The 26,503-nt window shown below is 39.2% G+C and overlaps 2 protein-coding genes across 4 annotated transcripts in view; one reads left to right on the top strand and one right to left on the bottom strand.

The window, feature by feature from the left end:
- The window catches only part of PLAG1 (PLAG1 zinc finger), a 50,279-nt gene extending 35,423 nt beyond the window's left edge, over positions 1 to 14,856 (bottom strand). For all 3 annotated transcript variants that reach the window (XM_074818891.1, XM_074818875.1, XM_074818911.1), the window contains exon 1: positions 14,641 to 14,856. The gene's annotated coding sequence lies outside the window, so the exon portion shown is untranslated. The remainder of the gene's footprint in view (positions 1 to 14,640) is intronic.
- A 131-nt stretch (positions 14,857 to 14,987) lies between these two features.
- CHCHD7 (coiled-coil-helix-coiled-coil-helix domain containing 7) lies at positions 14,988 to 25,966 on the top strand. The gene is made up of 4 exons (XM_074818861.1): positions 14,988 to 15,189; positions 18,005 to 18,082; positions 18,645 to 18,743; positions 19,555 to 25,966. The coding sequence occupies exons 2-4, from the start codon at positions 18,029 to 18,031 to the stop codon at positions 19,654 to 19,656; spliced, it is 255 nt and encodes an 84-aa protein (XP_074674962.1). The 5' UTR covers positions 14,988 to 15,189; positions 18,005 to 18,028; the 3' UTR covers positions 19,657 to 25,966.
- Positions 25,967 to 26,503: the final 537 nt, after the last annotated feature.

The following is a 26,503-nucleotide window of genomic DNA, read 5'->3' as shown; positions in this document are numbered from 1 at the left end:
TGACACTTTTGAATTTAAATCCACAAATAATAGTTGAAATATCAATTTGTAACTGTAAATACACATATATAAAGGACAAAGCATTCACAAACGTTTAGCAACTTACTTAAGAAAAGCAAGTATCTGAGTAAAAAAAAAAAAAAAATTAGATTAGGGAAGCATAAGAAAAAAATAAAAAGAATACATATTCCACTAATCCATACTGGCATGCCAGGAAAACTTAAAGACAATTTGGAACAAACTTCACAAATTCTTACAATTAGGAAATACATGAGGAATAACATCATGAATAAGACTTCAAATTAGCAAGTGACCAAGAAGTATACGCTTTGCCAATTTCAGTTCAAATCAAAATACTTCATGATACAAGCACATTTTTAGTACTTTTAGAAATACATGAGTTCTTTGGAATAAGATTCTTCACTCACTAACATTCTCGTTTTTTTCCTGTAGTGTCAGAAACAGCCATTTCAAGATGATTTTTGCAAATCTGCAAACTGAAAGAGACAATTACCATGTAATCTCATATGAAATTAAAGTATTTTTAAAAAGGATAAAAATCTTTTAAATATGGATCTTGGAAAAGTTTTTCGTTTTTTTCTTCACTTTAACGACTGTCGGAAATAACTACTGCACTAACCTGATGACACACTTATTTACTATATTCTCTTATGCCCGTTATTCAGTTGTTGGCAGTAATACAACTTCATTTAGCAATAGCTTGGACCCCTCAGTAAGGGAATATGTGTATAGTAGCTCTCTAATCTTGCTGCCCAGCTGCTAAGACAGTCACATGAGTCACTTGCTGCCTTTAGAGCAACACACACCACTTGCTGAATTTAGAGACATTCTCTGTTTCTGCACTGGCCATACATATAAATTGAGTAATACCCTATCCTAATCACACACAAAACTCTCTAGGTGTTGTTGTTGTGCTTTTTAATTTAAACTAGTGAGTCAAAGAACATGTCTTTTACCAATGCAGTTAACAACTCAGCTCCACAAAGTGATTTATATACCTGTTTTCAGCATTATCGTTTTCACTCCAGTTAGGCTAACTTCAGGAAATCAGTTCAAATGTAGGTAATTTCATCTAATTGTTCAGTGAAAATCCAGCCCTGGAAGAATGAATAACTCTATCTGCCAGGACAATTCAGTCTACAGCTTCCGAACAAAACACTCTGCAACAACCTGTTCCTTACCAGGACTTTAAACTGTGACTGTCTGGAACACCACCTTATTCAACAGTCTATTTAAAAACAATTTACATGAAGACTGGCATAGTTACTTCCATGCAGCACTTCAGTCTACTGATACATAAAAATCCTTGTTGAAAATATTTATTAACATCATCTATAGGCACTACGTAGGAAGTACTATCACATACAAATAGTACACAGCCTTACAGCAAGACACCGTGCGGATAATCTTCTTTGGACTGTCACTGCATCCTCAGTGTAGGCCCTGTGATGTTTCACTTTATATCACATACTACCTTCTTTCCCATATTCTCCCTGTGTCTCATCATGGCACTGTTCTTTGCAGATGGTTGTACATGGGAGCAATCAACAATACAATGTATTATGCTCTGGTCGTATGTGTTCATAGACTACCAGCATAACAAAAACCCCACAGAATCGTACTTCAAGGTACAGGACTAACGTCTCCAAACCCGAGGAGTCTTTTAGATTACGTGAAACACACTTCTCCAGTTCAAAAATATATTGGCCCAAATTGCAAAAGGTGTTTTAGTGTGCCTAAAAAGACAGCAGTGTGTCAAACCGTACCTAACTCTATCAGTTTCAAGTATGGCCAAGCTTGCCTTAAAATGGTCTTTACAGACTTCTTGTCAGTAGGAAATCACAGCAGTGTCCCAACTCGCCAGTCGAGCAGCAGCACATTTTCAAGTTAAATACTCTAATCTGTCAGATAACATTAAATTGGGCTCCATAACTAACCAGAATAGAGTATCAAGTAGTAACAACTAACTCAACTTTCCACTCATGTTGTACCATTTTGAATTAGTATTTGTAAAAGTAAATGAAAATGGTTATTTCTAAGCCATTTCAGCAAACTTTACACTGTAATTCAACTAAATACAAGCAAATCCCTGGTATTGGTATTTAATAGCTAAAAAATTCTAGTCACTGATGTACACAGTGGCAGTCAATCTACAGTCAAATTTCAGACTAACACACACATATCTTCTGTGTTTACAAGTAACACAGAAGATTTCTGAAGTCAAAAGATAAGGCAGAACTATATTTTTCTGTTGTATTTTTTGCAGTTCATAGAATTCTCTGCCAAGTCAGTATTTTCCACATTTGTATGACTCTTTACACAGCAACAGTATACAATTACAAAAATTGAATGAGGAAAATACAATTTCAGAAAACAAAGTGGCACAGGAACATGGGGGAAGATTAGCAATTGAAACTACTAATCCAGATGAATCTCAGAGTCTCCAATCCAGCTGGGATAAATTCTCATTATCCTTGACTCTCTCTTTCCCATAATCAGAATAGCTTTCCATTCAGGTATATGACTATCACAACATAATATTCTACATCAAAATTAGGAATCGCTACCCCCCACCCTGAGAAAAGGTTTTTGCATATGCCGTTTCTAATCAACAATTTGTCTCGAATAACCAGAATGCCTTAAAGCAGGCCAAACCACGCTGACATATAAAACAATTCTTGGAAAAAAGGCTGCAATTTGATAATGCACGTATTATACATTCTATTAAAGAAGCCTCTCTCCTTAAGAATTCAAGTTTATGAGTATATTTCTGTGATAACCTGAAACCTTTCAGATGGACTCTAGTAAGAGGTAGCTGCCTGGAATAAAAACCTTGCCTACAGAATGATGTATGATGGCTTAGTGGATTAGCATGTTAAAAGCATAATCTCTTTTGACACAGCTATTTTTAAGTGGTCTTAAAAAAAAGTATAAAATGTTAATTCTGTTTTCCAATAAACATAACTTTTGATCTGCTGAGTCAGAGGTGTTATGCACAATAATCACAGCAGGAGTACAATGCTATTTGCATTTGTTTGGAAGAAAAAGCATGAGCACAATTCCATGCAAATAACAAGAAAAAAAAAAGTCACAGAGCACAATTCAATTAGAGGGAAATACATTAGAGAGAAACAGTAATTCTGACAACAAAACACTTCTTTTCTTAGGTACAGCCCACATTACTAGAAAGTCAACTCCAAAGCCATGTAACATTTACATTCAGGTTTTATAATACATACTTCCCACACTGGACTTAAATACTGTGTGCTACTGTCAGTACCATATCACTTTTCTATATATCGCTTTTCATTCTGAATTCAAACCCACAAAATCAACAAACTCACTAACCTTAGAAAGCACTTTATCATGCACTATCTGAATGTGGTAGAAGGGCTCTGTGTTTGTACAGCTCCCAGAAATAATCATGTCAGAGTTCTGAATACCTATGTATGTCTAGGTACCTAACCTTTTTACCTCAAGAAAAAGTTATGGATGTACATGGACTCAGTGTAAAGTTTTCTTTGCTTTGATCAAATTCTGATGGTTTTGTTACTGAAAACCTCATTCTTCTAAATGTACATTATGTATTATCTTCATAAATATATCAATATAACACACATTCCCTCACTGAGAGATCCAAGATATTGCTAAATGAATCTCCCACAACATCTAAGGATTATTTACTTGGTTGAAAAATATCATCAGAGTAGTATAGTAGTTATTTGTCTTTGCTTTCAACACAGTTACATATTTTTCAAAGATCTTTAGTAAAAGGATTTTTGTCCTTTTCAAACACTCTTAACTTCATACGTGGTTACTTTTAATTGCCCTTTCAAGTTGACAGACTTGTAAAAATCGTCCTGAAGTATCCATTTCTGATAAAAATGAAAATGTCAGTAAGTGAAGAAGTACGTTATTCCAAATAATTAATTTATTTGTAAATGCCAGAGTAAAGCAGTTCCCTGTTCAGACCGTAGAAAGAGACCAATCCTTCACTGCAGGTCCTTCCTTCCACATTCAGGACATTGCAGTTTCATCATTAAGCAGCATCCCCTGCTGAGAAGCACATGACTCTACTGTTCCATGATGTACCCTCTATGACCACCAGTTTCCGAATGATGCTAAAAAAAAAATACTGGTTTTAGCTTATAAAAAAAATCCTGAACAGCTTGATTCTTGATAACCTGAAAGATCACCCCTTTTCATGAGTGCCACCTGAAACAGTCTCAAAAGCATGTTACAATAAAAAAAACAGATGGGGAAATACCAGTTGCTCCCTGGGAAATATTTCAACTTTAACATAGACCTCTCATTCTGACACAGGCTTAAAATGTTAACATTACAGACTATACAGTTACTACTGTACATTTACTAATGACCTACACAGAATTTGAAAGATGGAAATGATGGTATTTGGAAAGCATAAAGTAGAGGCTGAGTATCTTGAAGGTCACAGTGAAAAGAATTGTCAGCATCCAACTGGACTTTAATGAGCTTTGACAAAGGAACCTAGGACATGCATTTTTATTGACTGTTTGTTCAATTTAATTTGTTTTGATTTATAGCAAAGCACTGTTGAAGAAGCCAAGGAAACTATCAAATAATCTGGTCCAGATCAGGCAGAAAAAAAAAAGTCTCCCTCCCATCTACAAGTTCTGTAGTTCAGGCCATTTAATAACTTTGCCAGCCACTGCAACATACTCAAAAAAATATCAAGAAACAGATTTCCTAAACAACTGATGAATGCAACAAGTGGAGGGGAAGAGAGCATAAACTTATCTCCACATAACCAGTCTAAAAATTCACAAAGCAAGAAGACAGAATACTTACTCTTGAGGCCTGAGCTCTGCCATGCACAGGAGGGAGTAAATGTATTTTTGACTACATATGCTCTCAGCTGTACTCCCAAACACAAAATCACATCATGAGTTTAAGTAACAGTTCATTCTTAAGAGGGATACAACTACATTATGATCTCCATCCATTAGACCTCCTAATCTTCCTACAAGGGCCTAAGTTACAAAAAGTTAGGAGATAGTAGGTAGGTAGGTAATCTTCAGAGCACTGCTGGCAGAAAAAGGGGTGGCAAATTTTTACATATATTTCAGAAGGAAGAATTAACAAACCAGTTAAGCTGTCTTCTTCAAACTATGAGTCTTACTATTTCAATGAAACAAATGCAATTTCAGTACTACTTCACATAATTACAGAGCGCTTGCAACCTGACATCAAATTTCTGCCAGCCGTTAAGCTTTTTTGTTAAGCTACTCACATAAAACCTTTATGCTAAAACTACCACCAAATATCAAACCATCTCCTTTACGGTAGAAGTCGGATGCTTAGCAGAAAAGACCTTCAACCACAGTTTAGTAACTAACACTATAACAGGAATAGGGGAGGTTCAGGGCATCCAGAAAGTCTTTTAAGGGTTTGCTCAGAGTTGAGAGACTCTACGGCTTGATTCCTGATGAAAACTGGAACAAACAGCACAATACTCAAGGACTTATTCAGACAAAGTCTTTAGGGAATTCAATCTGCCTAATGAAGAACTGTGCAGTTCATCTCAAGATAACTGAATATATTATCAGTTTCAAGGTTGCAACATTACCGTGTAACTGAAATCACAAATTCATAGGATTTAAATATCTTGAGGGACTGAGGGGCAGTGATTTAAGTCATCAGAGCCCCTTCCTGACCACAACTCCCTTTTCACTCAAGGCTGGAAGAAAGATCCAGTCTCCTTTTATATTCAATATTTTTATTCAGCAAACTACAGAAAAATAAAAAACACCTATTCAACCTCCCCACTAAAGCACCTTTCTACTACAATCGAATGAGTAACCAATGCAGTTAAAAACTGCTTAAATGCACTTTCCTTTCAGTACAAATATTTAAGTATAATGAAGAGTAACAAGTTTGTTTTACATGATGCATAGATAAAAACTGTACTAGACACTGAAATGTATTACTCAAGATGGACTTAACTTACTTGTTCTCAAATATTCTGAAGTGGTCAAGTTTTCAAAGGCAAAATAATATTATACTACAGGGGAGACCTCTAAACCCAGGTTTTTTTCCAAGAAACTTATGTCATAGTTTATCATTTCTGAAAGTGTAATCTAGATTTTTGTTTGCCTTCTACAGCAATTGATGCTAGGAGTGTGTTTGAGTATTTCTTATGAGGCATAGTGATACCAGATATTTGATTAATGCTACAAGGCTGCAAAACCTGACATCTTTCCCTCATAGGCTAGTTTAACACTCACGTAGTTTGGGACTATTCCCATCATCCAAATACCATTATGATTAAGTTTCCCATGTTACTCTACACTCCATTTTTATACTTGTAGCATCATCAGCACAAGTTAATTCCACAGGACTCTTCAGCACAATTTTTGTAGTACAGAAATTATCAATTTCAACACTTAATGGGACACAAATTCATTTTGAGAGAAGGGAAGAGTTTTAAATAAGTGAATGAACTGTTGGGTTCAGAAAAGAGTGTATCCAAAAGAAAAGGATACACTCGTGCAGCCAAGACAAAAACCTTTTAAAATTACAACTGGGAAAACATTATATTTTACAAGTAATGAGAAATTAAACGAGTTTGATATAAATATTTCATATATACTTTTTAAAGCAATTTCAACACATATTAAAATCAGCCTGAATAATTTGGATAATTAACATATTATGATTCTCGGTTAACTTTTTAAGTAACAAATAATGTAACTTTGTTGTTTGGGAATAGAGCTGATTTCATTGTACTGGTATGCTTATAACTGTTCTTAAACACCATTTAAACTAGCATGTAGCAACACCATCCTTTGACAGATGCAATAATATTTTTATTACTTTTTCTGAAACTGATTAAAATATAGCCATAAGCTATATGTTTGTGCTGGGGTATAATTAGAAGTGGTTTAGTCTAAACACAATCCTAGTATTCAAAAGAATTAAAGAAAACTGTCAAGTCACAGAGGAAAAAAAATCTACAGATTCAAATTAACTGGCATTTACTGTAATCAGCTATGTCTAAGCTCTTCTCTAATCTACATGGTTCACCGTTTCCTAGTGTCCTAAATGAAACAACAAATTATGCATGTATTGACCACAATAACTTCCAGTGAACAAAATATGCTTGAACAATGTCTGTGTTTAGCTTTTAAAAAGAGCACAAAACCCTGACAGGATTTTACATTTGTTTTATTTTAGTTTAATATTCACTCTTCTTAAAGCTTGTGAGGGGAAGAGCACCAGTAACTGATAACAGGTAGTTAACATCATAAATTTACACCTTTGTATTGTATCATCTTATGAAAACATAAGAATGGCTGTAGGCAATTTCTACTTTTACATATTTATATTGTATCTACACTTCTATGGGATAAATACAGTATTATTACTAAGTCTTGCATGTAGGTAGCTGTAGCAAATGCACAATTAGTATAAATGAAAATTCCACACGTGACAGTAAGAGTTTGAAGAAACTTAACATTTACAAACTTGTAAATGTTTTATTACTAATTATACAGGCTTGATTGAAATTTAATAGTAAGCTGCCAGAATCTCTCTTTCTGCCTTTTCTTCAAAAAGGTCTTCTTTTTTTTTAAGAAATCCTGTATCACAACTGATTCAAAAGACATGACATTCTCCCTAAACAGCCAGATGTTTCCTTAAAATGTGTGTTATCTCTATTGCATATAAATGTAACATTCATGATAAATACATATACCATACAATAACCAGTTTTATTAGAAGTGACAAGCACTTGGGACAGTAAAATCTGATTTGCATACACAAGGTCTTTCTGCTGTTCAAACATTTAGTGTAATGAGATCTCATTAATTCAGAATCAGATGATTTGCAGGGCTATTTAGAGAACTCATGCACTAGTAAATCTGATACCCTGTAGTATACAAATACATACTCAACAAATGAAGAGGGAAGATAAGTTTTCTGACATTCTCCTTGCTTTTTGATTACTTGGTAATTCACAGTAAATGTGCACAAGACAAAATCAACCATCTACAACTTATTTCATGAGCAATACCTCAGATTTGACAGTCTCCAATGTACAACGTGACCCACAACCATAAAGAAAACTTTTAGGGTGAAAGTTAGCAATACACAGTGTAATACCAGGTAAATTACCTGCACAATACGTAAGTAAGTCAATATGCAATCTGCATGGTTAAATGATATCAAATAAAGTACTATTTACAGCAACATGGAAGAGATTATTATTAGTTATCCTAACCAGTAAAAAAACAACTTTGACAAATAATTCCCTTTAAACACTTTCTAATCTGATTTCTAGGGATATTCTCCTTTGAGAGAGGAATTTAGCACATTAAGTGCAAAAGAAGATTATAGCAATTCAGTTTACTGTAACAGACACTTTTTTTGCATTTTTCCAAGTTCCTTTACATAGTTATTTCTTAATTGCATCTGATGGCAATTCTAGGTTTTACTTTCCTGATTCCCACTTGACTTCTCAAAGCTGATTTGAGCTATTTTACTTTGGAATTTTAAGTTACTGTTGTGTGTATTATGGCCACACTTGTCTACATTCATTTGTTTTATCTATCTCACTTTTTGGTTTTATACTAGTTCAGCCTTGTTTGTTTTTCTTCTCTTTCCTTTCCTTTAAGCAAATAAAATAAAATTATGCCCACTGGGCCACATTCTACTCTCTTCATGTCCCCTTGTAAGTCTAACAAAACTGCCAGGGTTGGGCATGCGTAAAATAGCCCATCACTCTGGCCATGTATTTTAATTTGACAAGGTATCTCTACACTCTGGACAGACAGTGAATTAGGAAAGGGACAGAAGCTGTTACAAAGAAGGCTGTAATAAAAACCGATTTATTCCTTCAACATGAGACTAACTATATAAGCTTTCCCAGTCTTCATTGTCAAGCATGTACTTAGGCAGTCATCTCAAAACCCTGCTATGTACGGTCGTTAATTTTAATGCCATGATCCTACAGTAACTGTTTACAAGACATGCGGGGTCCATTTAAATATTAACAATTTTAAGATACCCTATGAGAAGGCCCCATCCTTTATAACTGTTATCACATAACTATTTTTAAAAGCATATTATACTTTGTAAAAAATTTAAAAACCCTCTCTTAATTCTATTCATTTTTGCTAATTCATCCTTCTAAGATGAGACAATAACAGGTGAAACCTGGCACTGAAGTAGACAAAAAACACTTTAACAATCCATTCTAAATAAAAGTAAAACTGAACTTGCAGTAATGCACTTCTGTTCCATGTTAGGTTTTCGTAACTTGCGTAGTATTAGAATTTTTCGCATTTGATGTTTGCTGGACAACTGTTCATTTAAAATGCATGAGCAACTGAAATCTATTCAATTTCAGATAAAGGGTCAGTATATTCCTTGAAAAATTAAAAATAAAATATAAGCAACCATATAACTGATTACATTGAGAGCTAATCAATGTTTTACATTCAACTTACAAGTTTGCACAATTTAAAAATCAATATAAATTTAATTAAATTCTAGATGTGATTTTTTTGATTAGCAGGAAAAATACACAACTCTCTATTATCAAAATGCTCAGATAAATGCAAAAAAAAAAATCCCCTACACTTCAGAAATTAAACATTTTACATTTGATCAATACAAACTGTTACTTTGTTCTAATATTTGAATAATTTTTAAATAGTTTTTTAAGGCTACCTAAACATTTGGTAATTGGTTAAAGATGCTTCACAGTTCAGTGGATAGATACTGCACATTTCTTTCAAAAGCAATGCAAGCTAAATCCTCACTAGTAGCAGATATTTGGAGAATATCTCCTTGAAAGCAAGTGCTCTATCACTTTGGTGGTGGTGGCTGCTAGCTCCTTTTAACTCTACAGTGATTTGAGAATGGTCTAATTGCTCTAACATATTTCACATTTTCCAGAATCTCTCTCCTTGGTAAACAGATAAACGTGTTCAAGAACCCTCCCAAAAGGTGTTTGCTGACAAAAACTGGTTTTAAAGATGTAAGAGGTTATAGATACAACATTTAAAAACTTATGTTTTAGACTCTGAAGTAAAACATCTCTTTTAACAAAATAACCTTGAACAGTTGCAAACAGTGGTTTATTTAGAACATGAGCAGTGCCCTCTTTAACCCATTAATTTTAAAACACATGCACTACCCTGCAAGGAGGAGACTTAAGGGCACCATTTTGACTGACTAGCTGCAGAGATGGACTACCATCAGAAGTGGCTGTGCTTTGTATGCAGTGCCTTTTGGAATTACACAAACTTTTTAGAAGTTTCTTGATTTAAATCTCAAAGTTCTACATTGGGAAACTAATTTTTCAGGATAATCACTAAATGAAAAGTATACACCAAGAGACACACTTGAACTAAGCATTCAAGAAAAGCTGAATGCATGTCAATTTAGATTCCTGTAGTTGCTTTACTGGTGTAGAATACTGTAGTTATTAACTTTTAAACATTATTGAATAGGATTGGTAAGCATCTAAGAAGGATTTTAATACATTTACAGGTCTCCAGTTTACCTACAAAAAGTAGGGTAACTTTACCAGCAACAGCCCATACTATTTGTTTCCTCAGGTGTTTTAATGTTAGAAAATCTTGGAAAAATCATACTGAATCATGTTTAGAATCAGAGCAACATATAACAGAGAAGATTATCTTAGCTCCTAAAAGGAAGCTTTGAAAGTTACTTCTATTTTTATTAAACACCACATCATCCCTATAAAGAAGAATTCAGTTTTCTACAAAAAGAGAGTAAGTTTGTAAAAAACAGTCCTAAACAACATTTATCTTCTGCTATTGTTTTCACCATCTGGATTATACCTTAAAATTAAACCCAGTTTAGAAGAGTATCAAATTCTGTGAGAACACCCTTTCCTCTTCCTCCTCCCTATGCCCTGAATTTTGTACTATGGTTGGATACACTGAATTTACTTTGTGATACATAACAGTAAGTCAAGAAAGATACTCCACAACATGTGCTTCTTCCATGTGCCTATACCTATTTTCAGCATTACAATATTAATGATTTAGAAATTCTTAATTAGGTAAAAATGTAGTAACACATAAAACTCTTCACACCGATGGTCACAGACACAGTATTTCAAGAGTTCTTAAATACTGTTCTCAGTACCATAAACTAGTTTAATAAAGTTAGTTCTGCACATCTACTACTATCTATCTACCCTGGTACATTAAAAACACCAACACATGCTCCACTGCTATTAATTGATCAAATTTATATGCATTTCAGGATAATGTTACTTCAGTCAATAAAAAGAAGATATCAGTGTAAGAAATATTTGGAAAGGAACTCTGAAGTATGAGTTCTTACTAACTATAAAAGGGATCTCTAAACCATAAAAAGACACTTTTGGAAAAATGTTCAATTTCATTCCTTTATACAAACTGATTAATCTCTCTTCCTTAATGAGTCTTTTTTTTCTAGCCTAAGAGTAGTTAATGTGATTTAATTTTCACAACTGTGAGTCACTGGAAAACTTTGAAATTTCCTCTAAAATCTCTAACCACAAGACTATCCTAGTCAACAACTACTGTACAACAGTTTCTTTGGTCACACTGGCAGAAAAGGTACAGATCATTTGAGAACACATTCTATTCAACACGGAGGGCTATCACAACTGATACACAACTCAACCCAACTTTGCTGAAATAGCCTCCCTAGAAGTTCAGTACTCCATCTTCCCCCCTGAGAATCACATACCTGTATTCAACTTTTACTCTAGAATTAAATACAAAGACTACAAAAACAAGGCATGTGCAAAGGGAACATCATAACTCCTCATAAAGATATCAAATTGCCATGTTAAGAGGCAATGCTATTTTTTTAAATAGGATATTTCACTGAAAATTAAAATACATAGGGGGTAATTGGGACAAGCAGAGGATTTCACATCATTACAGTCAAACATTTACAAGTTAAAAATTAAGCAAAAAACTGTATCAGCCAGAACTCATGCTAAAAGCATGCATGCACACACACATGCACACATATACACGAAACTAGACCACAGTTAGGATGATTTTTCTTTTTTTAAACAAAGCCAGAGGCAATTCTTCCAAGTGATGTTATAATTACACAGCTAAGGTGTACTTATAAAAAGCCCCTACTTTGGCCAATTAAAACCTATAGTTATTTTCACTATTTTCAAAACCTTTTGGGACTGTTCAGAAGATTTAAATATAGAACAAGCTCTACAATACTTTTCAACAAACTCAGGTGTTGCCAACAAAACTGAATTTATTCTAAGTACAAATAAAGCACTCCACAACATCTACAAAATGTCTGTGAAACTGCCCTATGCACACAGGTCTCCTCCCAGGGAATTCATAACTAGCGGAACAGCACTAGATTTTAGTATTAAACAACTTAAGACTATTTCATTTCTGCAACCCCCATTCCAAAAAAACGCTCTCCAAAACACAGCATTTTAATTAACACACCAAGAAAACTCCCCTGAAGACCTGCTACACACAAAAGAACTGCTTTGATCCAAACGAATCTGCACGTTTTCCCTTATTATCCTGCCTTAACTTATCAGACCAGGGCCGATTTGATACCTTTCCACTAAAAAAAAAAACAACAACGAACCATCCCTCTACTATGGGCAGAGGTGCTGCAGAGGTGCTGATAACCCTACGAAAAGAGAAGCTGTCTCTTTAAAATGCCCTGCTATGTCCCTGATCCCACGTGGAACCAACATCAGCAGCACTTTCGCATTAACTTCAATGTGAGGCGAGATGAGGCATCATTATTTTATATAAATAAAACGAGGAAACTGTAGAATACATTCTTTGTAGGAGACAAACAGGTGAACTGAACGTGCCAGGGAAATCAGCAATCACCCGCAGAAGAGGTGCCCTGCCCCTGAGCCCTCTCTGCTTTCCCTGTGGAGCATTACCTCAACCCCACACTACTCTGAAGAATCCAGTTTAAATAGAGGAGGGAGCCACCAGGAAAACTTGAAATTCAAAGGGAACGAAAATGCACTTTATAAACCGGAAAGGTTTACTCTTTGCCTCACACATCCTAATTAGATCAGGAAAGTGACACTACAAAGGCATTACATTCCGGTCCGAAAAAAAAAAAAAAAAAAAAAAAAAAAAGGAAAAAAAAAAAAGGACAGAGGAAAAGAAAGGAGCCCCCATCTCCCCAAACCCCCCCAACATACAAAAAAGCATTTAAAAAGGAAGTTATAAAGCAGCACATACAGCATTTATCTTATCTAGGATCACTCCACATAACCCCCAAGTTATGCACTTTCTGCACTATCATCTCCCCCTACCTCTCTCTCCTGAAAGGGATTTTCACGTTTTCTCATTGTCGGTGGCGAGTTATAAGAGGCTTTTGCCTTTCCAAAGAATTCATCAACAAAAAAAAATAATAAATATTAACTCCTTGCTCCCTGAAACCTTAAAACGGCCTCGGGAAGACACGGGTTTTATTCTGTTACCTTGAGGAAGAAAAGGGGGAGCAGCCCCGATTTTTAGGTATTTTTTGGCATTTTTTTCTGATTTTTATTTTGTTATATGCCTCAGTTCTCCCTCCATTTTGGTTGTTTATGATACTGACAACAAGCTGTCCCTGCTCTCTCTCTCTCTCTCTCTCTCCGGATCTCTCCTGCTTTCAGTTAGCAAACCCCCCTCCCCAATGCAACACGACTCAGCACTTACTTGGGTTCACACTTTTCTCTAAACACACACCGATGGGGAAGGGAAAAGCTTCTGGGCCACTCGGAGGGGGAGAGCAGGCAAATTCGTTTCTTTATTACGAAAAAAAAAACTTTTGTCCAAAAAACGACGGGAAAGGGGGGTCGAGTGCCCCAAAGTCACTCCGGATCCCCCCAAAGACGCAGCCGCCAGGTCCGGGGGACACCCCACGGGTAGCCGGGTCCACGGGGGAAATTTCTGTGCGAAATTCGGCCGGTTTGAGGCGGGGGGCGAATTTATATTAATTTTTTCCCTCATTTTTCGGCACCGCGGTCTCTAATGTCTTCCGCTCCCTCTCGCCGCTCTCGCCGCTGTCACTGCATTCACAGCACAGGCTCCGGAGAGGCGAGGAGGGGAGGGGGCGGCCGCGCAGCTCCCGCTCCTGCCCCTGCCCCGCGCCGCCGCTGCGGCCCCGGCCCCGGCCCGCCGCGGGGGTCGGCGGCGGGCACCCCGCGCCCTCCTGCCGTCCCCCGGGCAGCCCGCTGCCTCGCCCGCTCGCTCGCGAACCAACATAGCGCCGCGGGGAGGGAGGGGAGGAGTGGAGGAAACTCCTGAGAGAGGTTTTTCTGAAAATCATCTCCTTCTCCCTGCGAGGGAGGGGAAGGGGGGGGCACCGCTCGCCTCGCCTCCCCTCCCCTGCTTTGCCCCTCCGGGGGGGTCCGACGCGGGGCGGTGGGGGGCTGCGGGAGATGGGGGGAGAGGGATGGAAGGGAGGGATGGTTAACACAAACTTTTCCTCACTGCTCGCTGCTCCTCTCTCCTCTCCCCCCTCCTTCTCCTCCTCCCCCTTCATAATTTAAATAACCCTGATATTTCCCTGCTAAACCCCGGCGCCTGCCCCCCAAACCCGCAGCAGACTCACCGCGGGAGCCTCAGCATCCCCTCTGCGCCCCGTTTCCACCCTTTACAGTGTTCTCCGATTTTTCTGTAATTTTTTCCCCATATTTCGGGCTGGACGCGGCGGGCCTGGAAATTGTTTGCTTTCCCGTCTTTCCAGCAGCCATTGTAGTGTATGCGCTGCGGTGCAGCCCAGCCTGCCGCACACGCCGCGCCCACACCGCCCGCCGCCCACACGCACCGCGGGTTGGACGCCTCCCCCAGTCAGTCAGGGCCGCGGCCGCGCCCCGCCGCCGGCGCCTGCGGCCCGCACCGCCCGCCCCGTTGGTGGAAGGAGGCGCCGCTCAAGGCCGGGGCGGGCCCGCCGCCGCCGCCATTGGCGGCCCGGCCCTGCCACTCAGCGCCGCCGGGGCGTGGGCGGCGGCGGCGCTGGGCCGGGGGGAGCCGCGAGGCCGGGAGCGGGGTAGGCTGCGCCCGTACTTAAGCGGGCTGCCCGAGTCGCTGACGTCTTTCGAATTGGAGACGGGCTGCCCCCTCCCGCCCCGGGCTCCCGCGGACACGGCCGGGGACGGAGGTGAGTGCTGCCGCCGGCGACCCGCGCTGCCTGCCTGCCTGCCCGCCCGCCTACCGTGCCTGCGCCCAGCCGCCGCCTCTCCTTCCCCGCCGCGGGAGGGAAGGCTTCTCCTTCCCCGCGGGCTGGGGGGAAGCCCTCGCCTGGCCGGGAGACGGCGCGGGGGGCCCCGGCGGCGGCGGGCTGCGGCGCGGCGGCAGGTGGTGCTGAGGGAAGGCTGCGCGCGCGCGGCGCGGCCCTGGGGCGCCGGTGGCCGTTACCCGCGCGAGGCGGGGAGAGGGACCGGCGGGGAGGGGGAAGGGGGCGCCGGGATCCTCCGCGCCACCCCCCACCCCCCCCCAACGGGTGAGGAAAGGTAGGGGCGCCGGCGTCTCCCCGGCCCCGCGGCCGCCTGCCCGCCCCCTCTGCACCTGACTTGCCCCCCAGCCCTTTTCGGGAGGCTGAGGCGGGCAGGGCATCCCCCCCGTGCCGAGCGTCCGGGCCCGCCGGCTGCCTCCTCCCGCCCCCCACTCGTCCCGCTGTAACAGCGATAAAAAGCGTAGGGTTTCTATACGGCCTTCACTCCAGGGTTTAAGGTTTAATAAGCTGGTCCGTATTGCAGCGTAATTAGCAATTTTGTATGCGTATATGCATTTAAAAAAACCAAACACTTTGCAAATGGGAGGCAGCCTGTGGAAAAATATCCTCATGGTTTATGAACTGAAAAAGCCCTAGGGTTAAAGAGTGCTAGCAACAAATGTATTTCTCTGTGGTACAGTTTACAACTGTTAATGTGTTAAAGCGTAATTAAGAGCTGCGGAATAGACAAGCCTTTGGTTGTGGTTGGGCTCAGACCTGTAATCTGAAAGCAGGAAGGGAAGCCTGTGCGTGTGCAGAAACTGGGGGGGGGAACGCTTGCTTCCTGCCCAACTGCTCATTCAATCACACAGCAGCATTTCGGTGTGACCTGCCTGCCCTTCTGGCTGATAGGGTTTCAAATCCTGAAGTGCTTCGCAGAGGGGGAGCATGTGCCTGAGCTACCAGACCTTTTCCATAGTACTGAGTATGTTTAAGAATTTGCCTACTCCGAACTAAGCAGCTTCATGAGAACCTGAACTGCCTGTTCATTAAGTAGGTATTTAATGCATTGTGTGCATTGTTCCTTAAACTGGGCACGGTTGCAGACTCTGGTAGTGTAATCAAACTGAAAATGTTAATTGCAGTTTGTGTAATGAACACTGATGACACATCCTACAACTCATGAAAGCTTTTTTAGAGAGTAAGTCTGAAGTCAGTCTAATACTGTATACCTTGAGGCATGTCTGCTTAGGTGGTACTTACACCTCTAGTATCAGTGAAACACAGAGTTACAACACGGACACAAACAAACCTCTAAAAAACATTGAGTCTGTCGTACTGACTTAGATGAGGCATTGTGATATGCTGCTTTTGTTTTCTTTCTCCTCCCTCCTTCCTTGAAGTCTGGGATGATGCTGTATGTTCTACATGCTTGTGTTTCCATTTGAGTTGGAAGTGCCTGATCAGAAATCCTCTTGCACCCACAAAAAAGCAAATGTTTGCCTAGCTTGTAAAGTTAACTTAAGCACTGGATAGTTCTCAAAGGAAAGTGTAAGGGTTTCCTGATGCTGTTCTTTAAAAGGCCCATTTGCAGTAAACGATTGTGTTGAACGCAAAAATTACTCCAAGCACCGGTAGAGTACACTTGCACAGGATGTAGAATCTAGGACTTACTCAGCTGGAATAGCTTACTCTTACCCAAAGAAGAACCTTCATCTAAAACATCGTTTTCTGTCTGTGAGCTACTAAGAGGAGTATTTGATTTTTGTTTACTGATATCAAGCAAAACTGGCTTTTTATTGTAAACTTGCAGTTATCAATCTCTAATGTGGACAGAAGCAGATTTAAGTTTAGAATTAGCGGCAATGTTTTTAGGGGAAAAAAAAAAAACCAAGATCAAGCAAGGATGTACTTTCACAGAACATCTTTCCTTCTCTTCATCAGCTGTACTTTAATTTGCTGCACGGAGTTCTGTCTTCCTCAGTCCTGTGTTTCTGCTTGCATGGGCTCAAACAGTCATCTGGTCAATATTAATTTATTTTTAGTTAGATTTAGTATTTGTTTGGAACAAATACCTGCATGGCCATATGTGTGCCAGAGGCAATGTATGGGAAGTTGTAAAGAGAATGAGGGTCTGCTGTTCATCTTGATGTCATCATCTTGGTTCAGTGGAGGATCTTGGCACTGAACTCTGTGTCTCTCAAGTTTGCAGTTCCTAGAGTCGGTATCAAACTAAATTGGTGAAAAATGTGATTCAAGCTGTCACATACAGTGTAAGGGGGTCTGGTCTGTCCTTGCAGTGAAACCATTTCTTCTGTTAAATACCTGATAGAGCAACGCAGGAGATGGTTGGTAGCTTGTTACACCTGGGAAAGCTCAGTGAAGATAAAGATGTGATCCAGCTAAGGACTAGGCACAAGTCTGGAAAAGTTTACTTGTACGCTGCTCCCCCACACTATTAAGTGTCGTTGGCTGTGAACGGCCACTTCCTCAGCGATATGACAGGCTGGTATGATAGTGTCTGCAGTGGCTCTATTCTCTGCGGGACTTTATCGGAGTAAGCAGTCTCAGTGACAGGCTAAACTCGCCTGAGTTGTGCTTTTGAAGTAACATTTTGCAAAAGTTTTGTGGTGGCGTGTTTTTTTTAAGACAGCCAAACTCTGTGTGTTATTGGAAGACCTTTATTACATGCTGAAGTTCAGACTTAGTCCTGAGTTACTATTCAAAGTAGATACTTAACCTGTTTCTTTTCTGTTTCTAGCCAAGGTACAAGTGTCTGTCTAGAATGTCCAGGCATGCACAGCAACTTAGAGACCATGATATAAATCCATGTGTAGCGGTAAGGTGATCAATCTGTTTATATGTTTCAGTGTTGAATAATGTTATTTCTAGAGGATTTGTTTTATTGGATGGCATTCCTGCATTGGCATTTTGCATTAAAACTTTCTTAAAGAGTCTGAAGATGGGAAAAGCTGAAAATCATCCATTATAGTAAACATGGAATAGTGAGTAATTCCTCATAAATAGGAGTAATTCAGCTGGTGGCAATATCCAATTTTCTGTCCTTAAGACCAGAGCCTGAAATCCTGGTTAGACAAGCTTGGTTGATGCTTAAAAGTGGGTTTTTTTGTGGGTTATAACAAGCATCTTTGTAAACAATTATTCTGTGAACTCTATCCTTCCTATTTAAAGAGTACAAATGTCTGTTATCTCTAAATGAAGTCATTGCTTGGAATTACTGATTATCCTTTGTGATAGATGTTCCTCTGCTCTCTTTGATAGTATTCTTTCATGTGAGAAGCTGCCTTCTATCTTCATAGATATTCTGGGACTTGTTAGAATTTTTAGACACTGAGTACAGTATATTCCCTCAGCTCTGAATTATCTTTTCCCTATTAAAGGAAACAGATGCCTCTAGAAGATGTATGGATGACAACAATTATAACAAGGATATGTGTACTGCTTATTTTTTGAAGTACAAAAGCTGCAGAAAATTTTGGGTAAGCGCAGTAGCTTTTCTAAATTGTGCTCCGTGCTTTGCTTTAAGTACACTACTTCTGACACACTGCTTTCTGAACTCTTCAGACTTAGTGATGACTGCTACTGTTTTTGCAGTGACTTACAGGCCTAGGTAGTCTCGGTATGTGTTGCTGGAAGACTTAAGCAGATGCACTTCAAAGTACTTCACTTGGTTTTCCTAAGCTTACCCTCTTAGATTGTGAGTCAGTGTTCTGGCAGTACCTGGTATGTTTCCCGCTGAATTTGAGTTGGCTGTTCTTAGTAATAAGTTCTGTTTTAAACGGATATAATGCGAAAATTCTGAGGTAGGGTAAGTTAATCTGTTTTCCATTGGTTTGGGTCATGTTTAACCTAAGATAAAGCTTAGGAAGAGTTCATTCATATTTGGTGGTGTCCTTATTTCTTTCTCTTGTGGTAGAGAAGTGTCATGAGAAACTACGTGTAGTTAAACTGGTCTCTGCTATTTGCTTTTCTTTTGCCATAGTAGTAAAGAGTCTTAGCTTAGCTTTTAGATACTTGCACAAACCACCAAAAAACTATTTACAGACAATGGCACATTAGTCTGGCATAGTGTAATGGGAATACTGTAACTTCACTGTGTTCTGAAGCAGCAAGGTAAACTATCAGATATCTTCAATTAAATACTGGTACATTTAGCTATCAGCTAATCAGACTTAGAGTATCTGGCTCGTGATATGTAAAAGGCACTTCTATTAAATCTTATTCATTCAGAGCTCAGAGGTAGAGAATTCTGAGAAATCTGTTCTCATGGTCACTTTCTTCTATTTTCAGCATGACATTATGATGCAAAGGAAGAGAAATGGTGTGAAACCAGAGATGCCCTCAGCAGAAGAGAGAAAGAAAATGTTGGAAACAATGGGGAAGCCCTACTGACTAGAAACTTGCACTGATTGACTGTTTTCACTGAAGACTTATCAGCAACAAGTTGCCCTTTTATGAACTGGATTTTACAGCTGCCATATCTCGGATTAAAATAAGCTCTTAAATTTTGAAATGTGTGAGCTTTCTAGGATAGAACTTCTTGGTTTTACTCATACTCCCTGTCATGGGAACTAGGCCTCTCACTGGAAGACATGGGTATCAACACAACTTACGTCTAGACACTTTGGAAGTAGAAACTAATTTGCTGTGAAATGCTAAATATAAAGTGACTGGGACTCACAGAAAGCCTGTTTGAAAAGAGGGGGCTGGTGAGTGTTGCAGTGTAGTTCTAGGGATGGAGCGGGTTGAGAGACTGATATGTGCACCGTGTTTCTTGTATCCAGCTATTCTGCCTAATAGTATGGATTTACCACGTGTGATCTTATCACTCTGTTCATGTGAGTTGTATTCTGTGTCCCTAGTTTAAATAAGACTGTTCATAAACTAAAATTCCAAATCCAACAAGCTTGTCGTTAGGTCTGCCACTGCACTTGTCAGTGACAGCAGAAGCTTGCAATAAATCAGATCCCAAGCCTTGCTTGTTACAAGGTTAGAGAGGCTGACTGACTCCCCAGGTCTGAACTGAATAGTACCTTCTGTGGATAGTAAATAGATACTTTACTGGCGGGGAGGCGGAGGGGGGGAACTTGTAGACATGTAAACATATACTCTGAGTGACATGGCAGGTTTAACTATAGTATGTCTATCTAAGACTCTGGACAGCTGAAGCCCTGGGTTTGGAAATGCTTACTCATACAAGACTACAAAGCTCGGTTTGAACAGGTACTCTAATCTTAAGTAAGACTGATTCCTTAACTAAACTGAATAACTAATAAGTGTAAAGGGGTTGCTGTCCAGTGGAAACGCTGTTTTGTTACCTCTAGGACCTTCTGGTGTCCTGGCTTAAAAGCTTGCACCCTGTGGTAAAAGAGAAAAACCACTGTCATGAGCTCAAGTTCCATGTGAAATCCTTTAGAACTTATTGCGATCAAGCTGGCAGAACTCTGGCTGACCTCATGGAGGATGGTGGAAAAGTGTTGTCTCTATTTAGACTGTTTTGGAAAGACTTCATGGCTTCCTGTTTCTCCTTCTGTCTGGCTTGTCTTGTTTCTTTCCATGGGAGGCCTATTTCTATGCTTAGTGGGATTTTCATGCTGTTTCCAGCTTCCCCCTTGTTATTTGACCTGACTAGAAACTAATGGAGATCTGCTTTTCCTCTTCCTCTTCTTTGTCTGTTCTTCTTATACATCTGAGTTTTGAAATGGATTGATCATACCCCTTTCTGTTACTGAAATGAGTGTGTAACTCTATGCCATTTGAGTATGCAGTTCTCTGAGCATAGCTGGGCAGCCTCCAAGCCGTATCACAAGTTTTCTAGTCAGTTCTGGCAAGGGAAGTAGACTTTCTTCAATCAAGATGATCAGATTCTTTATTTTAAATTACTTTCTCTGCATTTACAGTTCAAACTTTGCTGACTATTTTTTTTTGGTGTGGAACAGAGAAGAACCTTTCATGATAGATTCAAAAGCGCTTCCTTGTCCGCCACCTCCTTGCCGCCTTCTTCCAATACCCTCTTACATACCAGTCTTTCCTTTTTTACCCATTTGGCACTAATTCTTTTTTATTGATTCGAGCATTTTGGTCTGTTCTCACTCCAACATTTTTTTCCTAGTAGCTTTGTTCTGTCTCTGATCTAATGATGTAGTTCTGCAATGACTTTCTAACGGAGCTCCTCTTGAAGGTACTGTGTTCTGTTCTCCCTCTTAGTGAGAGGAGAACTCCTTGCTTTCATTAGTCAATCTTGGCTGTAATGCTTCATTGGCCATGCCTCTGATCTTCCTGTTCTTCTGCAGTTTTGGGGGAGCTGATTGTCCCCTTTTCCTTAGGGCTGTGTGTCTCAACTCTTTTGGTTTTGTTGCCTTGCTCGTCTAAGGGCACCTTCTCTCCCACTTGGCACAGGTTTGTCATTTGGCACCTCTGCTGTATCTTTGGGCACGTTCTTTGCTCCTATGGCTTTAGCTACTATTCTAGTGCTTGCTGTTTTCCTGTTGCTGTGCTCTTATGTTCTGGGCTTACATTAAAATCTACTGTATGTTTTAGTTCTATGCAAGGAAAAGAGCATCTTCTCTTGATGTTGTTATGCTGATTCTTCTTTGCATAAGCTCAGGTTCCTTAAAGTCATCTCATTTATCCTACATTTTCCTTTCAAGTTTTCTTTGAGTGTGGAAATGGCCTTTGTCCTAGGTTAATTGTTGCATTTACAGGTTTTTTTTCAGCCAATATTTACTTGGAAAGTTTCCACTGTTTTTGTTTTCTTGTAAAGGATGTCTGACTTATCTTTAGACTTCAATAGGTACCCTGCACTGCTTTGTAGAGTGTTTGCAAAGAACTAGTACTGGACTTCAGGAAGTCAGAAAAGGAGATGCGTTCCCTGCTTTCAAGTATCAGTGCAAGAATGTGGGATCACAGGACAGGCTAAGGCACATGTAATGCAAGAAGAGTATTCTAATATTAGACTTCCTGATCATCAGTGGATGCACATGGTAAGCTCCCTGTGGCTGTTTATGACAAAGTTGAATTTAGTGAAGAATTGAGGGCAATTAAGCAGTGACCTTGTAGACTTACTTTGGGTAATCTGCCATCCATTGTAGGGAATGCCATTTATTCACTTATTTCCATTGCATGTGCCTTACTGTTAAATAACACAAATTTATGAAAAATCTGGGAAATCAAGAAGTTTTATTCCTCATGTTCTAATGCCTCTCAAGAGTAATCTGTTAAGTCTGAGTTTTCATCATTTTTCCCCCTCATTGGAGGTTGCTGTTCTTGCTTTCACTACTGAAGCTCGAGTGGTAAGTTATGATAGCTAAAACATAGGCTCTTATGTATGAAATGATTGAGTTTTTTCCATTAATTTTTGTAGTGTGATTAACTGTCTTTGGTTGTGAGCCAAAGATAATGGTCTTTTCCTCATACCTGAGAGCTTATATTCCACACTTCGCTGAAACACTGAGGTAAGCTGTAGCCTGCCAGTCTTATCAGGCACAAATATACTGGGCTGAATTCTTAGTTTTGCTAAAGCACGCTCTTGTGTACCGGCCCAGAACACATAACACAGTGGACCAATATAATTAATTCAGAAACAGGGAAAAGACCTGTGGGTTTGTTTTTGTTTAATAGGTGCAATTCTTTATTTTGCTTGTGGTACAAGGACCAAATCTGGATAGTGGTGTTAATGTGGGTTTTTTTTTTTGTTCGACAGCTGGATGGTGCTGTTGCACAACAGTCTGTATGAAAACAGAATCACTCCACCCACTACTGGCTCTTTCAGGTTTTTTTTTAGCCTCTTCCCACAGAGAGTAGAACTCACGCAGGAGAAGGGGAAGATTGGTGTTGTCTCTACATTATAAACAGAAGAGAAGGACAGGGGTCTAAATCACTGCTGGAAAATAGGAGGTTTCTGTGCAGCCTGAGAGACTTTGGAATATGGTCCTTGAAAGAGTATTTTTTCACTGTGGTCATTTGATTGCAGCGGAGCACCAGCTACAGGCTCTCTGCTGGGCCCAGGTCTGTGCCCAAACTCCCATCTGCACATTTTACCATCTTACCTTTCCTATTACCTTACAGTGCAGGGCCTTTGGCTCTGGAAATTTGCTGCTGCCGTAATTGGGATGAGTCTGTGCTCTTGAAGGTGTTAGAAGTAATCTAGCTCTAGAGTCCTGAAAACTTGAGGTTTACTAGCTGAAGCTTTGAAAGGCAGGGAGTTGCATGTGCTGCAGCTCTGGGTCTATTTCATGGGCTTCTAATAAAACCTTTGCAGTCATGTGTGACCAAGGGTATGCATATAGGGGAGGCTTCCCTAAAACTCCTGCAGAACAGATTTACTCTGCTGTAATGCCTTTGGAGGCAGCCCTGCATCTTCAGTCAGTCTTCCAAAATAGCTATGAAAAAAGTAATCGTGGTATGTAAAAAGTTTGGAAAAACAGTACGCTATTGCAGGCTTTTATTCTCTTGCAAGAGTTTGAGGCAACTGGAGGAAATAGTTCTGTAAGTATTAAAGTAATAAAAAGTAAATCAATCATACTACTACAGGGGTTTTTTATTTTTGTTGCAGCCTATTTGATAGGAAAAATGTTGGAGTATTTATACAGACTAAATGCAGTAAGTCATTAAAACCTTAGTATGGTTTTTATACGTATGATGCCATGTATATAGTAACTAAGACTCATTAGATTTTGAGTAAGTAATTTCTCTCCATCCTTTAGGTTTCTGTCTTGATGCCGCCTATCGATCAAAATCCTTTTCTGAGGATTTTCAGTTTTAAGGCCTTCAATGTAACAGTCCTTAAATCACATGATTGTTTCCCTTTTGACAACTGAGCTACTAAACTGAGTGCAGCTTACTTGAAATTCCTTTGCAACTTCCCTGTCTCTCCCTTCAGCATCCCTTTCAATAAGCTTAGCCTCTTGTTTTCCTCACATTGATGTTATATTCTGCCCTGTGGACACCATTCTCCTATTATGTTATTTTTAAAAAATTTTTCTACTTGGGTACGTTACCACTTCATCTCCTGATTTCTCTATTGCCTTGTTGCTTTTATCAATTACACTGCTTTCCATCCTGTCTTGTAACTTTGTGATCACCATCCATGCCTGAGGTTCAGAGTTCATCTTGGAGGTTTCATTCTACAGCTTTATCCTCCCTAATTGGCTTTCGTGTAGTCATCTCTTTCACAAGCTAATTGCCATTAGATGTGGCTGAAATACTTTCCTGCTCATATATGCATTATACAACTGACTTTTTTTCCCCCTAAATGTCTGTTTTTTACGCTATCTTCCCCTTCAACCCAAAAATCTACTTCTGTAGCTAACTCCCTGTGATTTTTTTTAAAAAAAAAGGCTACTCTAGCAGCAAACTCTAAGGCAACATGTGTATCTATATAAAATGTTAATTAGGTAGCTAGTGAAATAATGTCCCTTATTTTTTAAATTCTGGTAGCCCTTTTTCAAAAAAGCTTTCCAGGTTAATTTGTTGTATGGTGGTGCATCATGTTTAATTCGGGCTGTCAGCTCCTTGAGCAGTAACCTGCCACTTCTTATTAGTCTGTAGAATGTTGTACACAGCTGTGGCACTGGAGAAACAGTAAAAATAATACTGAAATTGGTTAGGCTGAGAGCTATGACAGATTTTCATGTCTTTCTGATATTGAAGGAACATGGCAGATGGCCTAATTATTATTAGCAGTTCCTTCCCTAGCAAATCTCTTCCGAGGAGAGACATGAGGGCCATTTAGTATGAAATACTCCCACACACAGCATCAGGAGAAATTCCTTAATTATATAATATCTAACAAAATCAGACATGTTGGGTGGCATGGCTCTTCCATCAATAGGACTGAAGTTTCTTTTGGTGGTGTTTTTTTTTTAAAGCTAATAAAGTCTTCATGGTCAAGCTAGGCATACATCTATTTTTGTCTAAGAACATTATTTTAAAAAACAATTTTGAGAATAATTTTCTATGTCTAGGCTTTTTTCTCTTTTTGCTTAGTAAATTGTGATATTTGCATTAACTTCTAGGTCCTTTATACCCCAAAAGTTTACTAATATTCACAGCCTCCCTATTTCAGGTGCTGCATGGTTTTTTTGCAGCATTCAATTGGAGCAGATTCTGCCTAGAGCCCCAAACTTAATCTATTTAAATTTATCTGGAGCTATTCCACAACCTGCTATTGTTGTTTGAGTTTAAAGAAAACTCAAATATTAATTGTGGGTGAATTAGGTTTTTGCATTGCACTATTCTTCCAACCATTACTCTCTTAGAAGTCCCACTACCCCTGGGCTACCTCTTTACCCATTTTACTGTGATAAACAGCTATGCATTGCACAAACTTCCTGATACTTAAGTGACTTCAGCAGAACACAGACTTGAAACAAAAATGAAAATTGCTCAATCTCTGCGATGTTGTTTAACGTTTTCATTTTCAGACAGTTTCAAAACGATCTTGCCTCCTCTTTCATATTTCTTCTGGGTCCCATTGGTGGATATAAGCTATGAGCCACCTTCTGAAGCTGCTATGTAACAAACATTTTCTGTTAATGCCAAACTCCTATTTTACATGGAAAACATTTTTACCCTTCTATGGTAAACATTGCCACAATTATTACCTCTGTTTTTAGCTTTTTCTCTGTACTACATATTTTGTTCTCGTCGTCTTGTATCTAACATCTTCAGTGGAACAGAAATGCATGTGTCTTGGACTACCTGTTCTTTATGTGTATCTCTCACTGCTCAGTTTTTTAAATTTACACCTTCTCCAATATACTTTATATTTTTTTTACTAAAGGTTTTTAAATTCAGCCTTTGCTTTTGGAAAGACACTGTTAAATCCCTGTATTTCAGCACCTTAACTTTGCCATGTTTGTTTGGTGTTTTTTAACACTTCATGTGGCTGTTTCCTGGCATAAAACCGGTTTGTTGCCCTGTAAAATTAGTCATACTCAGTCATTGCAAAACACCATTTCATGTGTGCTATGGATCAGTAGATTTAAAATAGAAAGTAGAAAAATCAACAAAACAATTTTTTAAAAAAGCAACCCTCTTTTCAAATTTACTGTTACTGGAAGGGATAAAAATAAAAGATTTAACTGCTTTTCGGTAAAAGCAGTTGAATATAAAAGCTGGATGATGCTAAAAATAGCTGCAAACTATACAGTTTGGGAACTATGGGTTGGGTCAGATTTTTGTTGTATATGCATACAACAAAATTGAACTAGTATATCAAAAATCAGCATTCTGTGTA

This window comes from Strix aluco, chromosome 1 (genome assembly GCF_031877795.1).
Source record: "Strix aluco isolate bStrAlu1 chromosome 1, bStrAlu1.hap1, whole genome shotgun sequence".
NCBI classification, from domain to species: domain Eukaryota; kingdom Metazoa; phylum Chordata; class Aves; order Strigiformes; family Strigidae; genus Strix; species Strix aluco.
Note: the sequence above shows the minus strand (reverse complement) of the source record. Positions and strands in the feature narration are given on the sequence as shown.

Bases quoted from the DNA above. Each gene is read 5' to 3' on its own strand.
- CHCHD7 (XM_074818861.1), top strand. From the start codon at position 18,029: ATGTCCAGGCATGCACAGCAACTTAGAGACCATGATATAAATCCATGT. The intron at 18,083-18,644 runs GTAAGGTGATCA...TCCCTATTAAAG, and splicing joins ATATAAATCCATGTGTAGCG to GAAACAGATGCCTCTAGAAG. The intron at 18,744-19,554 runs GTAAGCGCAGTA...TTCTATTTTCAG, and splicing joins AAAGCTGCAGAAAATTTTGG to CATGACATTATGATGCAAAG.